Below are 14798 nucleotides of genomic sequence, written 5' to 3' on the forward strand. Positions count from 1 at the left end.
ATCCTACAAATTCAGGATTGCCACATGCTTGCAAAGTCTTTATTCTCCTTATCTCCCCCTTCATCCAGTTCATGCACGCTCAGGAATCACTGTAAGCGTTACTTCTGTCAATTCCTGTGCTGAGCATTCTCTATACTACCTCCTCCCCACTCTCACCGCTGTGATACTCTACTACATACATGGATATACTGCTAAGCATTAAATGCTCGTTTACTTTCTGTTTCCTCCAGAAGAGCAGGAGCTTCTTTACCATAGGGACTCGTTTCTGTCTCAGTATCCCCAGCCCTAGCCCTATCGTTTGCTTGCGTGTTACCAACATCCAGCAGGCTTACAACTATCTCATAGTACTTCAGCTAACCAGTCAGTACACAGGGAAAGAAGCGCCAGACTTCAATCAAAAAAGCCTTCTATATCCTTTGAATTTTTTTTTTTGTGGCCAAGCCAATGTTTGCAGGATCTAAGTTCCTCAACCAGGGACTGAACCAGGGCCCTGGCAGTGAAAGCACTGGATCCTAACCACTGGACTGCCAGAGAATTCCTCTATTCTTTGAATTTTAAACCACATATATTTACGTTTTAAATTTCCCTTATAAAAGCGATATGGTTACACTGTGGAAATCACTAACAGCAAGTGGGTATTTAGGAAAAATGAACTTAAAATAAAACTTCCACTTAAAGCATCACATACAATTTTTAAAATGGTATTATCTCAATATAAAGTGATAATCATAAGCTACAAAAAAAGGTCAGATGATAGAGTAGCTAAAGCTCTGTCACAAAGCTGACAAATACACATCTAAGATGCTAGTCTAAAAAAAAAAAAAAAAAGAACTTCCCTGGTGGCCCGGACAGTAAAGAATTCACCTGCAATGCAGGAGATCCGGGTTCAAATTCTGGGTTAGGAAGATCACCTGGAGGAGGGAATGGCTACTCACTCCAGTACTCTTGCCCAGGAAATCCCAAGGACAGAGCCGGTGGGGGGGGTGGGGGGGGGGGGGGGGGGGGGCGGCTACAGTCCATGGAGTCACAAAGAGTCGGACACAACTGAGCAACTAACACTTTCACTTTCCCTGGTGATCCAGTGGTTAAGAATCCACCTGCCAGTGCAGGGGACACAGATTCAATCCCTGGTCTGGAAGGATCCCACATGCCACAGAGCAACTAAGCCCTCTGTGCCATTTCTTCCGGCTGCAGATGTCTTTGTAACCAAGGCAGATCCTCTGGTGGCGCTTTATAGTGCCATGTCTTTGCATGATATGGAGAGTGATAGCAGTCACATCGGTCCCCTCATTTTTCCTGACAATATACCAAATACCCACCTGCTAAGTTGTGACCCCTCTTCCTCACTCTGAAGTAAATACAGGAACAGACACTACTTTTCCACAAGGCTTTATCGCTATCCTTGTCTCTGCTAGCTCTTCTATCTTACAGCCTTTGGATACTCACTCAACTGGCCAGTTCCTACTTTTCTCAAACCAGTTCTCTCTCCTTAAATTCTCAGTCAGGCTAAACCAAAAGTTCTCAAGTTCTAAACTACATATAAAATAGACAAACAACAGGCTTTACTGTATAGCGTAGGAAACTACATTCAATATCTTGTAATAAACATAATGGAAGAGAATATGAAAAAAGAATACGTATAACTGAATCACTCTGCTGTACACTAACTACACTGCAAAAATTAACTATACTTCAATAAAAAGTAATTTTTTAATAAGTTCTCAAGTTCTAATATGTACAGATTTACATTCTTACCATTAGAAAACACTTTAAAAAATGAAATCTCAAAACAAAAACAAATTCAACTTTTTGAGGGAAAAGAGGAATTCAAATATTCTCGTAGACAACTTTATGTTAGATAATTAATACAAACTCCACTCCAGTCCCACTCCAATATTCTGGCCTGGAGAATTCCATGGACTGTATATGTCAGTCCATGGGGTCACAAAGAGTCAGACACGACTGAGCAACTTTCACTTTCACTGGGGGCATAAACAGCACAGATTTGATGAAAATTTTCCATATTATTACTCATAAAACCTAAGGCTTTGTTTCAGTGCTTTTTTAGTATTTTTACATTATGTCTAGGCATACTGGGTTATGTTATTCTATTTCTTAAATGCTAGTCTAAAAGTTCAGTGTCTGTTGTACTCCACCATTTTAATTTACTCATCCACACAGCAGTTTCTGAAAATTAAAAGGTTCACACAGGTAAACTACTCTGGTTGTTTATTTTAGCAAGAGATGAATGAACTGTAACTTTTGCCTTATAAAAATAGTTTCTGAATGACATCTACTGATCTTTTTCTTTTCAGAGAATTAAGTGGCCGAAATTTGCACCATTCTGGCTCTTGTCTCTTGAGGTGCTTACCACGTTGCACTAAAGCACCACAAAAAGTACAAAGAACATGCTGATGGGGAACTGAAACTCTCTTCTACTATAACAGCAACCAATCCTGACTGCTTTCACTCCTTTTGAAGTTTTTTCGTAATGAAATTCAGCTTAAAAATGATCACTGCTGGGAATTCCCTGGCAGTCCAGTGGCTAGGACTCAGCCCTTTCAATACTGGGGCCAGGGTTCAATCCCTGGTCAGGGAACTGAGGTCCCACAAGCTTCGCAGCATAGCAAAACATAAACAAACAAATAAAAATGACCACTGCATCCAAATGGTTATTGTCATCCTTCTCATCACTCTTCAACTATCTGAATTTCAATACCCCTGTTATGGGAACCATTTAGAGAACCTGTGAGTTCTGAAGTAAAATAGAAGACGCCATGAAAATCAGGAGCTTTAAAACCAATCCTCAAGCAAGTTGGCCCATCAAAATATGGTCTGCCTATCCCAAAAGTCTTTTCCTAAATGCCTAAGAAATTTTTTCACTTTATGATGCTGCCTAAAATGCTACCACTTAAGGTATTAATTTGGGTAAACAAACACCCTTTTTGAAAGTATAAACACTTAACTGAAGAGTTAAGGATATATCAATTACTTGTGGAAACAGTGACAGATTTTATTTTCTTGGACTCCAAAATCACTGCACTTGATGACTGCAGCCATAAAACTAAAAGATGCTTGCTCCTTGGAAGGAAAGCTATGACAAACCTGGACAGAGTATTAAAAAGTAGAGACATCACTTAGTCGACAAAAGGCCATATAGTCAAAGCTATGGTTTTTCCAACAGCTGTGTACAGACGTGAGAGTTGGACCATAAAGAAGGCTGAGCACCAAAGAATCGATGCTTTCAAATTGTGTTGCTGGAGAAGACTCTTGAGAGTCTTCTGGACTGCAAGGAGATCAAACTAGTCAATCCTAAAGGCAATCAGTCCTGAATATTCATTGGAAGAACTGGTGCTGAAGCTCCAATACTCTTGCCACCTGATGTGAAGGACTAATTTGTTGGAAAAGACTCTGATGCTGGGAAAGATTGAGGGCAGAAGCAGGTGACAGAGGTTGAGATGGCTGGATAGCATCATCGATCCAAGGGACATGAGTTTGAGCAAACTCCAGGAGATAATGAAGGACACAGAAGTATTAGTCCCTCAGTTGTGTCCAACTCTTTGCCATCCCAAGACTCTGGGCTTCCCTGGTGGCTCAGATGGTTAAAAAAAAAAAAAAAAATCTGCCTGCAACGCAGGAGACCCAGGTTTGATTCCTGGGTTGGAAAGATTCCCTAAAGGAAATAGCAACCCACTCCAGTACTCTTGCCTGGAAAATCCCATGGACAGAGGAGCCTAGTGGGCTGCATTCCACAGGGTCACAAAGAGTCAGACATGACTGAGCGACTTCACTTTCTTTGCAACCTCACAGACTGTAGCCCACCAGGCTCCTCTGTCCATGAAATCCTCCAGGCAAGAATACTGGAGTGGGTAGCCATTCCCTTTTCCAGCAAATATTCCCAGGGATCGAACCCAGGTATCCTGCATTGCAAGCAGATGCTTTACCACCTGAGCCACCAGCTGCTTCTAAGTCATTTCAGTCGTGTCCGACTCTGTGCGACCCCATAGACGGCAGCCCATGAGCCTCCGCAGTCCCTGAGATTCTCCAGGCAAGAATATTGGAGTGGGCTGCCATTTCCTTCTCCAATGCATGAAAGTGAAAAGTGAAAGTGAAGTCGTTCAGTCGTGTCTGACTCTTAGCGACCCCATGGACTACAGCCCACCAGGCTCCTCTGTCCATGGGATTTTCCAGGCAAAAGTACCGGAGTGGGTTGCCATTGCCTTCTCCAAAGCCCCTAAAACCCACTTCCACCTGACATCCAGTAACAATAAATTGAGTGTTAAGGGAGGGGAGTTGGTTCAGGAAAACAGGGATGTCAGTGGCTTTAGCATCCCAAGTGCCTTTGGAGGGAAGACAAGAAAGGCCTACATGAAATGCCACATGGTTGGTGGTACAGAGGAGTAACTCAGGGCATCAAAAAGATACAGAGCTCCTGGGGATAGACACACCAAACAGTTCAAAAGAAAGTATCAAAATTATTGTTCTGGCCAGTCCTATACCCCAAAATGAAGAGAAAAGATTCACATTTCCTTCTGTTCTCATGTGGGGGAGTATAATAGAGCCATTAAGAGCCTGAATACTATCAGATAAACCTGAATTTGAATCCTAGTTCTGTCATTCACTAGTTGTGTAACTTTGAGCTAGTCACTAATTTCTCTAGCCTTCATTTTTCTGTTACAAAATGCAGATATTACCAATTTCATGAAGTCCTTGTGTGGATTAAGAAAATGCACATTAAAGAATGTGGCACAGCTCCTTATTGGCAAATAGTGGCTGTTACTAAAAATAGATTGTCTCCAGTTATATGATGTACGCTGTGTGTTAAGTCACTCAGTCGTGTCCGACTCTCTGTGACTCCAGACTGCAGCCCGCCAGGCTCCTCTGTCCATGGGGATCCTCCAGGCAAGAATACTAGGGAGGGCTGCCATGCCCTCCTCCAGGGGATCTTCCCAACCCAGGGATCAAACCCAGGTCTACTGCATTGCAGGCGAATTCTTTACCATCTGAGTCACCAGTCAAGCTATACATCAATGAAATAAAATGAAAGATACTGGAAGTATGAAGCATGAATATTTATTTATAGCTATGGAGAACCACATTACATCAGAGAGTAAATAGGCAGAGTAAGACATTTCACTGTTTTCTTTCCCTCGTTCATCTGCTGCTATGAACATATGTTTCATTCATGTTAAACATTCGTTTTTTTTAAAGCAGTATAATAGAGGAAGCAAAAACATTACTCTAAAAAAGTGAATGCTATGGATAAAGAGTAAAATACAAAAAAGGGATCTGCTCTGAAAAAAATCTGTAACAGCTAGACAGCATACCAGTGTGGCTGAGGAGAAGCATTAAGAGCTGATGCAGGGAGTTTCCTGGCAGTCCAGTGGATCAGACTTGGGGCGTTCACTGCCCTGAGCCTGGGTTCAATCCGTGGTAGGGAAACTAAGATCCCACAAGCCAGTGTGGCAAAAAAAAAAAAAAAAGAGCTGATGTAGAGACCAAGGAAACTGTAATAAAAGTTTAAGTGAGCATTCCATAGATCTATTGAACTACAGATTAAAACAATTTATTAAAAGGGATTATACCAGGAATGACTTGAAGACACTAAAGCTATAATAAAGGAAATAATAACTGTGACAGCTGGGGACAGAAGGTGTCAACATTCACGGCTTGGAACTGCTGTTCCTATCTGTAATCCTCACTTGACCATTTAGTGCTAGAATCTAGGCAGCATATCCTAGAGGGGGCCCTACTGTAAACCTGTGGAAAATTTGACAGGATAACTTCCAACACTGGAGCTTGGCAGGATGACCTAAGAGCTTTCCCAAAGAAAGGGTCTCTACCTATTTGATTTTTTCAAAAAGAAGCACATGCTAAATCCTGGCATGACTGAAGAAGGCAGTATTAGGGAGGGACTCAAGAAGCAAAGTACACAATTCACTTTTTTAAATAAAGTCGTATTATCTGAGCCATCTGTGCTTGTATAATCAGGCATTCTAAGTTTTATCACTTGCTGTGTCGCGAAGTGTATCCTTTTAGAAACAAAAGACAACTGAAGGATAATTAAAGGTTCTAGTGGTTCTTAATGTCAGGAAGTACCAGAGGCATTTAGTAATGTGAGATACCATTATGTTTCATGAATACGGGGTTGGGAGCACTACTGGCATTTAATAGAGAAGCCAGATGTGCCTCAGAAGATTGGAAAATGTCCCTCTTCCCCTAAAGACTGCACACACCTTCATTTCAGAATTTTGGCCTCCAGAACTGCGAGAGTAACTATGCTAAGCAACGCAGTTTGTATTAATGTGTTACAGCAGCCACAGGACACTAATACAAGTGCTAAATCTTCTGCAATGAATAGAACAGACCTATAGAACAAAACATTGTTCTAGCCGAAATGCCAACAATACTTCCACTTAGCTAAACAGCGCAACAGAAAGTTAACTGAGAGGGCAGAGGAAAAGTGAAGGGGGCCTAAATGATATAGAGGAAAGGAATAGCAATAAAACAAATTTAATCAAGTTACAAGTTTTACATATATACTTAGAGGTAGTAACAATTTTTGACGAGTCAGCAGTAAAAAATTTGAACTTCTAATTACATTCAGAATGAAGAACAAATCTTTTTTTAAAGGGGAAGGGGAGACCTTTAAAAGAAGCTTGCAGGGTCTTCCTGGTGGTCCAGTGGTTAAGACTCTGCCCTTCCACTTCAGGGAGCATGGGTTCAATCCCTGGTTGGGAAACTAAGATCCCACATGCCCTATATTGTGGCAAAAAAACAAAAACAACAAAGCAGCTTGCAGATTCAAACTATCTATAAAGCTGTTCTGGGCTTAGCTTGAGGTCTCAATATTATAGGTAGCAGCAGGACAGCTTAATCCTGCTGTGTCTTAGTTTGTTCAGGCTGCTGTAACAAAAATATCATAGATGGGGTAGCTTAAACAACATACATTTATTTCCCACAGTTCTGGAGGTTGGGAAGTCAAAGGTCAGCCTCCAGCAGATATGGTGTGTAGTGCAGGCCCTCCTCCTGGTTGATAAGACAGTTCTGCTCTCAGTGTGTACCTGCATGGTGGAAGGGGCCAGACACTCTCTGGGGTCTCTAGTTTAAGGACACTAGTGGTGATGGTTTAGTTACTAAGTCGTGTCCGACTCTCTTTGACCCCATGGATGATAGGGCTCCTCTGTCCATGGGATTTTCCAGGCAAGAATGCTGGTGGGGGTTGTCATTTCCTTCTCTGTTAAGGACTAGTCCCATTCATAAGGACCCCACCTTCATGAACTAATCACTTTCCAAAGGCCCCACCTCCTAACACCATGACACTAGGCAAGGGGGTAATCAGGATTTCAAAATACGAATTTGGGGAAGGACACAAAAACTCAGTCCATAAAACCCAGTAATCATATCTACAGCAGGAATCTCACTTTACTGTTTCTCACCACTTGCGCTCTTTTTACCTATCCATTACCTTTTTTTCCATATGCTTTAGCTTGCTAATGGCACCAAAGGGCTAAGTTAACCCAGCTTTGGCACACAATTTATCAGTGGCCATCTCCTTGTTGCTTGATGCCTCTTAGTTTACACCTTCCCTATTAACGACATAATATAGGAAAGAGCACCAAACCTATAATGTAGTCTATGTCTCTACCACAGCTGGAAGGATGAAGAGACATTCCAAACTTTAGTAGTCCCTTATACCTATCCTCTACACTATTTTCAATGCCCAAATAGTCTCTTCACTATTATCAAGGAACCTAAGTATAGCAGTCACAGAGACTTCTTTTAAAAGAAAGAAAGAAAAAAATCCCTCTATAGACCTTTTCTTTCCCAAAGGGTTACAGCACAGAAATGACAGGGACACAAATTGATTACATTTTGGTTCTACATTTCCCCTAGAAATGATAACAAAGTAAGCCAGACAGTCTACCAAGGAAATGAGAGTCAGTGATAGTTGCAAGAAGTAAAATGCAAGTTCAACCGCCTCATCAGTTTCCCATCCAGGAGTTTTTAAGCACTGAGGAATAGAAAATACTTTTTTTATTTTATATACAATAACTATGGAGAACAGTATGGAGGTTCCTTAAAAACAGAACTACCATGTGATACAGCAGTTCCACTCTTGGGCATATATCCAGAGAAAACGATAATCCAAAAGGATACATGCACCCCAATGTTCACTGCAGTGCTGTTTATAGGAGCCAAGACACGGAAGCAACCTAAATATCCACTGACAGAGCAATGGATAAAGATATGTCTCTCTCTCACACTCACACACACACACACACACACACACACACACAGGAACACACACACACAGGAATATTACTCAGCCATAAAAAAAGAATGAAATTATGCCATTTGCGGCAACATGGATGGACCTGGAGATTATACTAAGTGAAGTAAGTCGGGCAGAGAAAGACAAATATCGTAAGATATCATTCAGGTGTAGAACGTAATTATTTTTTAAAAAACAATACAAAGGAACAGAGTAACAAAATAGAAACAGATACTGAAAACAAACTTATGGTTACCAAAGCGGAAACGTGGGTTGGAGGGGAGCAGGGAATAAATCAGGAGCTTGGGATAAACATACACACACTACTATACATAAGACAGATAACCAACAAGGGCCTACTGTATAGCACAGGGAACTCTATACTCAATATTCTGTGATAACCAGTATGAGAAAAGAATCTAAAAAAGAATGAATATAGGGACTTCCCTGGTGGTTTATAATACACCTTACAATGCAGGGGACACGGAAACTTTCATAGCAATCTGATTAAGAGTAATTTTATGTCTGTTGTCTCTAATAAAATAAAGTTGGGCTTGAAAGATGTTTGGATGGCAAACTATCATATGAAAAAATAATATTATTAGTCACTAAGGAAATGCAAATTAAAACCACAATGCCATACAATAACACATCTATTAAAATAGTTATAGAAAATTAAAAATACCAGAAGGGCAGCTGGAACTCTTATACACTGCTGACAGGAATATAAAATGGTTAAGACTCAGGAAAATAGTACAGTAATTCCTTAAAATTACACACCTATCATACAATCCCACTCCTAGTTATTTATCCAAAGGAAATGAAAACTTACATTCATACACTGTACACTAACATTTTTAGCAGCTTTATTTATATACTCTCCCAAACAAGAAACAATTATCCATTCATTTCATCACTGCATAAACAAATTGCAGTATATCCATACAATGACATATTATTCACAATAAAAAGGAACCACTCATAGCACAATGACATGAATGAGTCTCAAACGCAGTATCCTAAGTAAAAGAAGCCAGACTAAAAAGAAACCTGACCACACATGGTGATTCTATTCATGTCAGGGGTCCCCAATCTCCAGGCCACAGGCATGAGATTAGAAATAGAGTGCACAGTAAATGTAACATGCTTGAATCATCCCCAAACCATCTCCTGCTCCCCAAGTCTGTGCAAAAATTGACTTCCACAAAACCAGTCCCTGGTGCTAAAAAAAAAGTTGGGGACCGCTGATTTATATGACATTCTGGAAAAGAAAACAATAGGCAAAAACATTAGGTTACAGGTAAGAAGAGGGGCTGACTACAAATGGGAAGGAGGAAATTCTGAGCCTAGAACTGGCCTACATCTTGACTGTGGCTTTACAATTGTATGCACATATAAAAATATTATACACTAAAAACATTAAATTTTACTGTATGCAAATTATACCTTTTTTAAAAAACATGATTTAGGCTTATATTTGGTATGCGTTCTTTTTATTTCAATTTTTAAGCAATAAATTTTTGTTGTAGTTTTACAAAAGTATTGGTCAATGGGGAACTCCCTGGCAGTCCTGTGGTTAAGACACCACACTTTCACTGCTGAGGGCCTGGGTTTGATCCCTGGTCAGGGAACTAAGGTCCCACAAGCCACATGTGGCATGGCTAGAAAAATACATTGTTTTATAAAGATTTTTTTTTAAAGGAGGAGGGGATTCTTCCTACAAATAAGTTTGAGACGCACTGACCTAAACATATAACCTTAAATCATTTTACTTCTCTGAGCCTTCAATTCCTCATTTTAACTCAGAAATGGGTCAGTATGGTAGCGAAGATGTCTTCCAGCCCTAACCAGGAAAAATCTATAATTTCTAGTTTCCTAAAGTGCCTACATACTATCTAAGGTATCACCCTACTCCTGATGTTTGAAATACCACAGTCTCCTGGTTTTCCTCCTACATCTTTAGTTTCTTCCAGTGTTTGCACTTTCTTCTTTACTATCTGTTTGATGTGTTTCTTCAGCTTTACAGCCTGTTATAGTCTCACACGACACTCTCCCTACAAGATGCCATCCACTTTCACAGCTTCAGTTGCCATCAACATGACTCATTAGATGTCACTCTTCTTTCTGGATCCAAATATTCATTTCCTTACTGAACAGCCCCATTTAGAAGTCCTAAAGACAGCAACTTATCTAAATCTGAACTAATCATCTCCCTAAACCTCTTCTACTATTCTAAATCTTCTACTATTTTAAATCTAGTAATTGTACTAGATATGCTTAGATGTCGAAAACAGAATCCTAAACTTCATTCTGACTCCTCTGACTTCTTTCCTTATCTTATTTCAGGACATCAGTATCTTCAATTATTTTAACAGTCTTCTACTCATCTCTATGCCTAACCTCTTTTCCACTATAGCCAAGTAGCTCGTTTGAAAAAACCCAAATCTGATCATGTCACTCCCCTAATTAAAACTTTTCACTAACTTCCCACACATTTTGAATAAAGCCAAGATTTCTTAACATGAGTTGTAAGGCCCTACCTAATCTGGTACCCTCTTACCTCTTCAATCCCATTTACTTCATTTCCCAGGAGCTATGCTCTCTTCATTGGGAATTCTCATCAATTCCCTCAACCATCTCTCCTTTCTTGTTCCTATATGTTTATCTGTGCCTCTCTCATTCAGGTCTCTGCACATGTTTATCTCTCCTCCAGCTAAGAAATTATTTCTTCTAGGAAGTGCCATGATTACAATCTTTGTCTTCTAAATAGAAATCACTGGCCTAATAGAAAGTTCATTAAACATGTCTTCAAATTTCTGGGTCTTTCTTTTCTTTCTTGATCTCCTCCTTCTGTGCTACCTTAACTGCTCCTTACCATGATTCCAGTGTGTTACAATACCTATGTGTCTGTATTCCCATTAACCTTTAAGCTTTTTTCAAGACAGCCTCACCACGTCTTATTCATGGTAGTATCCCCAAGACCTGAACCATGCCTGGCACTTGGTAGCCTATTAATAAACATTGAGTTTACTAGTAAGAGTCTATTCACAACTCAAAAAAATGTATTTCCTCCCTAAATTTTTACTCAAACTTCATTAACACTCTTTGAAATAGCTCTTAAAATTCCAAAAGGGTTTTCTTTTAATATCTAGAACACTGGCAACCAGCTTTCTTCAGAGAACTTAAATATTAACCAAGAAAAATATATTGTACAGAATATGAATGGAAATGGACCACAAATCCAAATAATACGAGAGTTTCTAATTTCTTTAACAAATATGGATTCATTCAACAATTTTAAAGAAAGAGTAAAGGAAAGTGGCTCTATAATTTCCTAAGGTTGGTGAATGCCTACTATGCACCAAGCCTTATGAAGGAATGCTATACTAGCAATCACCTGTACTCTTCTCAGCCTCACTTTCTATTACCTCACACTTCAGTCTGTTTTCTGATTGTGTATTTTTTACCCACTGTATAGCATCTATGTATCCTTCATCTCATGATTTATTCTAGTTACATCTATGCATTCTGTATATGTATGGCTGGATCTCAGCTCAAGTTGGTGTTAATGGGATACTGCCATGATTCAAAAACATTTTCAAAAATTGTTCTTTTGGAATTAACTTCAGATCCAGTGACACATTCTTTCCTCAGGTTTTGAGAATTGATGTAACTTCTGAAAGTAGTCAGCAGTCATTCAAAGCCATGTATGAGAATATTAAGGGAGATCAAACTGAGCAATACTATAAAATGTGGTAGACTATAAAATAAGTGGAAGGTTTTCTATGTAGCCTGAAATAATATAAATGGCATCAATAGTAAAGGTACAAAACTGCTCAGTGATCACTTTGAAGACCATCATTTCCCTGGCTATTTGCTTATAAAAGTTTAATAATAGGAAAAATGTTTATGATGTAATGTTAATCAAGTTTCAGGATTCTAAATTATATATATTTTGATCCATAATGTAAAAATAATTTAAAAGTAATTTAAGAAATACATATGTAAATAAGAACTGGAAGATAATATGTGAAATAAATAATATTGTTATTGTGAGAATGGATTTTTTTTTCAAAATTAGTTCACGTTAGATGTCTTTTTAGTACTTTTTAAAAGTCAGAGTCACTATTTCATACTCACATATCATAGGGAAAAATTTATTCTATTTAGTGAGAAATAAAACTTAAAATTCTTTCAATTTTCTCTTCTACTTCTAAATGCCACAGAAGAGGCAAGACTCATATTTTTGAAAATGTATTGCTTTTATCAGAATGTTGGGCTTCCAAGTAAGTAAAATATTTCTGAAATAGAGTGTAAGTTCTTAAGGTCCATTTCATTCATCTAGCAATAAATAAATTTCAAATACCTTTTTGTCATGTATAATCTAAAATATATGTGGACAGATCCCACCAATTTTTTTAAGATATATGAAATGGACTAAAGGGGTCAATTATGTGTTTCTAATAATTATAATCTTGTAAAAAATTGTTATTAGAAATCCATAATACATTAAGAACAATCTAAGGTATTTTCCCTTTTGCAGACTTCCATATACCACTGTCTACTGAGGGTCTCCAACTTGATTCAGGAGTAGAAAGGCCTGTGACCAGGAAAGGAGCCATGAAGACTAGCAGACAGAAACAGAATTAAAGCAATTATGTGAATCACTTCATCTCACCACATTTGGGTTTTGTCTACACCTACCAAAAATGCTGCATTAGAAAAAATAATGTAAGTCTAACACAATCTGAGTTACTAAAGTGGTAGTTAGCAGTTAGCCAAAAAACTGGAATTAAATAGATGGCATCTTAAACCATCTCTAGAAAATCTAAAGAAATGATATCTGATTCACTACTAAGATTTTTCTATATAAACATAATGTATTATATATACAATAATTTTTTAAATTTTCCTAATAATGACCTGCTTACACACTGGGAAATGCATTATATCTCTAATATAATACTCCAAACACAATTTTAAAATATTAAGAAAAGTTATCATTCCATTCTTCATCCCAATTTTGTTACAAATTTTATCAACTTTGACCTGATGTTTCATGCCCACAAGCTAGACAATGCATCGAACATCTAGTTATCCTTGCAAAGTAAAAAATAAAACTTTAACCATGAAACGGCAGCTCGTAAACAACCGGCAGTGGTTAAAATATAAAATTTCACTTAACCAGCTTGCACATCAAACGCTGGATACACTAAAAGTGGCAATGTTCCCTGCATCTAACTACCAGATAAAGTATAGATCTGCTAACATTCCGACCTCCTTCCAAAAGGACAAACTAGAACGGCAAAATTACACTCAGGCACATGGAGTACTCTTCTCTCAAATCACTCCACAGAGAACTTCATCATTTGCTCCGCCCTCTAATAACTCATGCAAAAAAAGTTCAGCACCATCAGAGAGAACAAGACACAGAGAATTCATAGAATGGCTTAGGGCCTTTCCTCCAGGCAGTAAGAGGATCTGCGTGTGCCCTTCGCAGGGGTCCAAACGAAAAGAAAAACCGAGGATTAGGGGATACTGACATCCAAAAACCGATTTTGTCTCAAAGAAGTTTTTGCCGTCATTCCTATTTTATCAGCAGGAGGCCTGGGCGCCATCGTTTCAGTCTTTATTATTTTATTATGGGGAGGTGGGAAACGCCACCAAGGATTCCTCCAGGTCTTTCCAATTAAGGTTGGGGGGTTCCCCCTCATTCTTTTCTTAAAACCTCAGTCTGGAGGGTACTCCTCAGCACCCCCGGCTTTCTGGCGGCCTATCCCCCGAGATCCGTAAAGGCGCTGCCGAACCCACCAGCCTCGCCGTTAAGGCGGGAGGGCCCGAACACGCCAGGGCCACAGCGATGGCTCCGAGGGGCCCAGAAAGGGGAAGGGCAGGCCAGGGACGGGTGAAGAATGACCTGGCCATGGAAGAAAGGGAAAAAGAGGTGAGGGGATGCGCTGCACCCCAAGGCTGCACAGAGAAGAGGAGATGATGATGAAGGAGGAGGGCGGTGGCCCGGGTGCGGCCCCCCACCTCTCCCGCCCCCAGGTCCCCGGGCCGGCGGGGGCGGATAGGCTCGGCCCATTCCCTGAGTCTAGGCTGAAAGGGGGTGGGGAGATCTCCCTCCACACTGCGAGAAGACCGAGAATGAAGGTATGGGGTGCACGGGGATGGGGGGGTGTCTCCCGCCTGAACCCGGAGACCCGACGCAGTCGTCGCTTCTTCCTCAGGAGGGAGGACGGGAGCTGTGGGTAAAGCCCGAGGGAAGAATGCATGAAGGTAAAGAGAAGCCCTGGGCACACCGGCCGCCCGCTCCAGACCCCACTCTCCACCTTCCGGTAACCGCGTCTCTTACCGGTGATGGCGGTGAACTGCTGAATTAACCCCTTCAGCGCCGACGCCGCCGCGGAGCCCCCGTGGGCAGCCATCTTACCGCCGCCGCCGCTGCCGCCGAACAACAACACAGACACACACGGAACGCCCTCCCCCAACTCGCCTCACGGCTTGCGCAGGCTCATTGACC

At 40.3% G+C, this 14798-nt stretch overlaps 1 protein-coding gene across 1 annotated transcript in view; it reads right to left on the reverse strand.

The window, feature by feature from the left end:
* The window catches only part of UBXN7 (UBX domain protein 7), a 57025-nt gene extending 42256 nt beyond the window's left edge, over nucleotides 1-14769 (reverse strand). Inside the window, exon 1 of the mRNA XM_004003007.4 lies at nucleotides 14631-14769. Coding sequence (XP_004003056.1) covers nucleotides 14631-14703 — 73 coding nt within the window. The 5' untranslated portion in view covers nucleotides 14704-14769. The remainder of the gene's footprint in view (nucleotides 1-14630) is intronic.
* Between the last annotated feature and the right edge of the window lie 29 nt (nucleotides 14770-14798).

Source organism: Ovis aries, chromosome 1 (assembly GCF_016772045.2).
Source record: "Ovis aries strain OAR_USU_Benz2616 breed Rambouillet chromosome 1, ARS-UI_Ramb_v3.0, whole genome shotgun sequence".
NCBI classification, from domain to species: domain Eukaryota; kingdom Metazoa; phylum Chordata; class Mammalia; order Artiodactyla; family Bovidae; genus Ovis; species Ovis aries.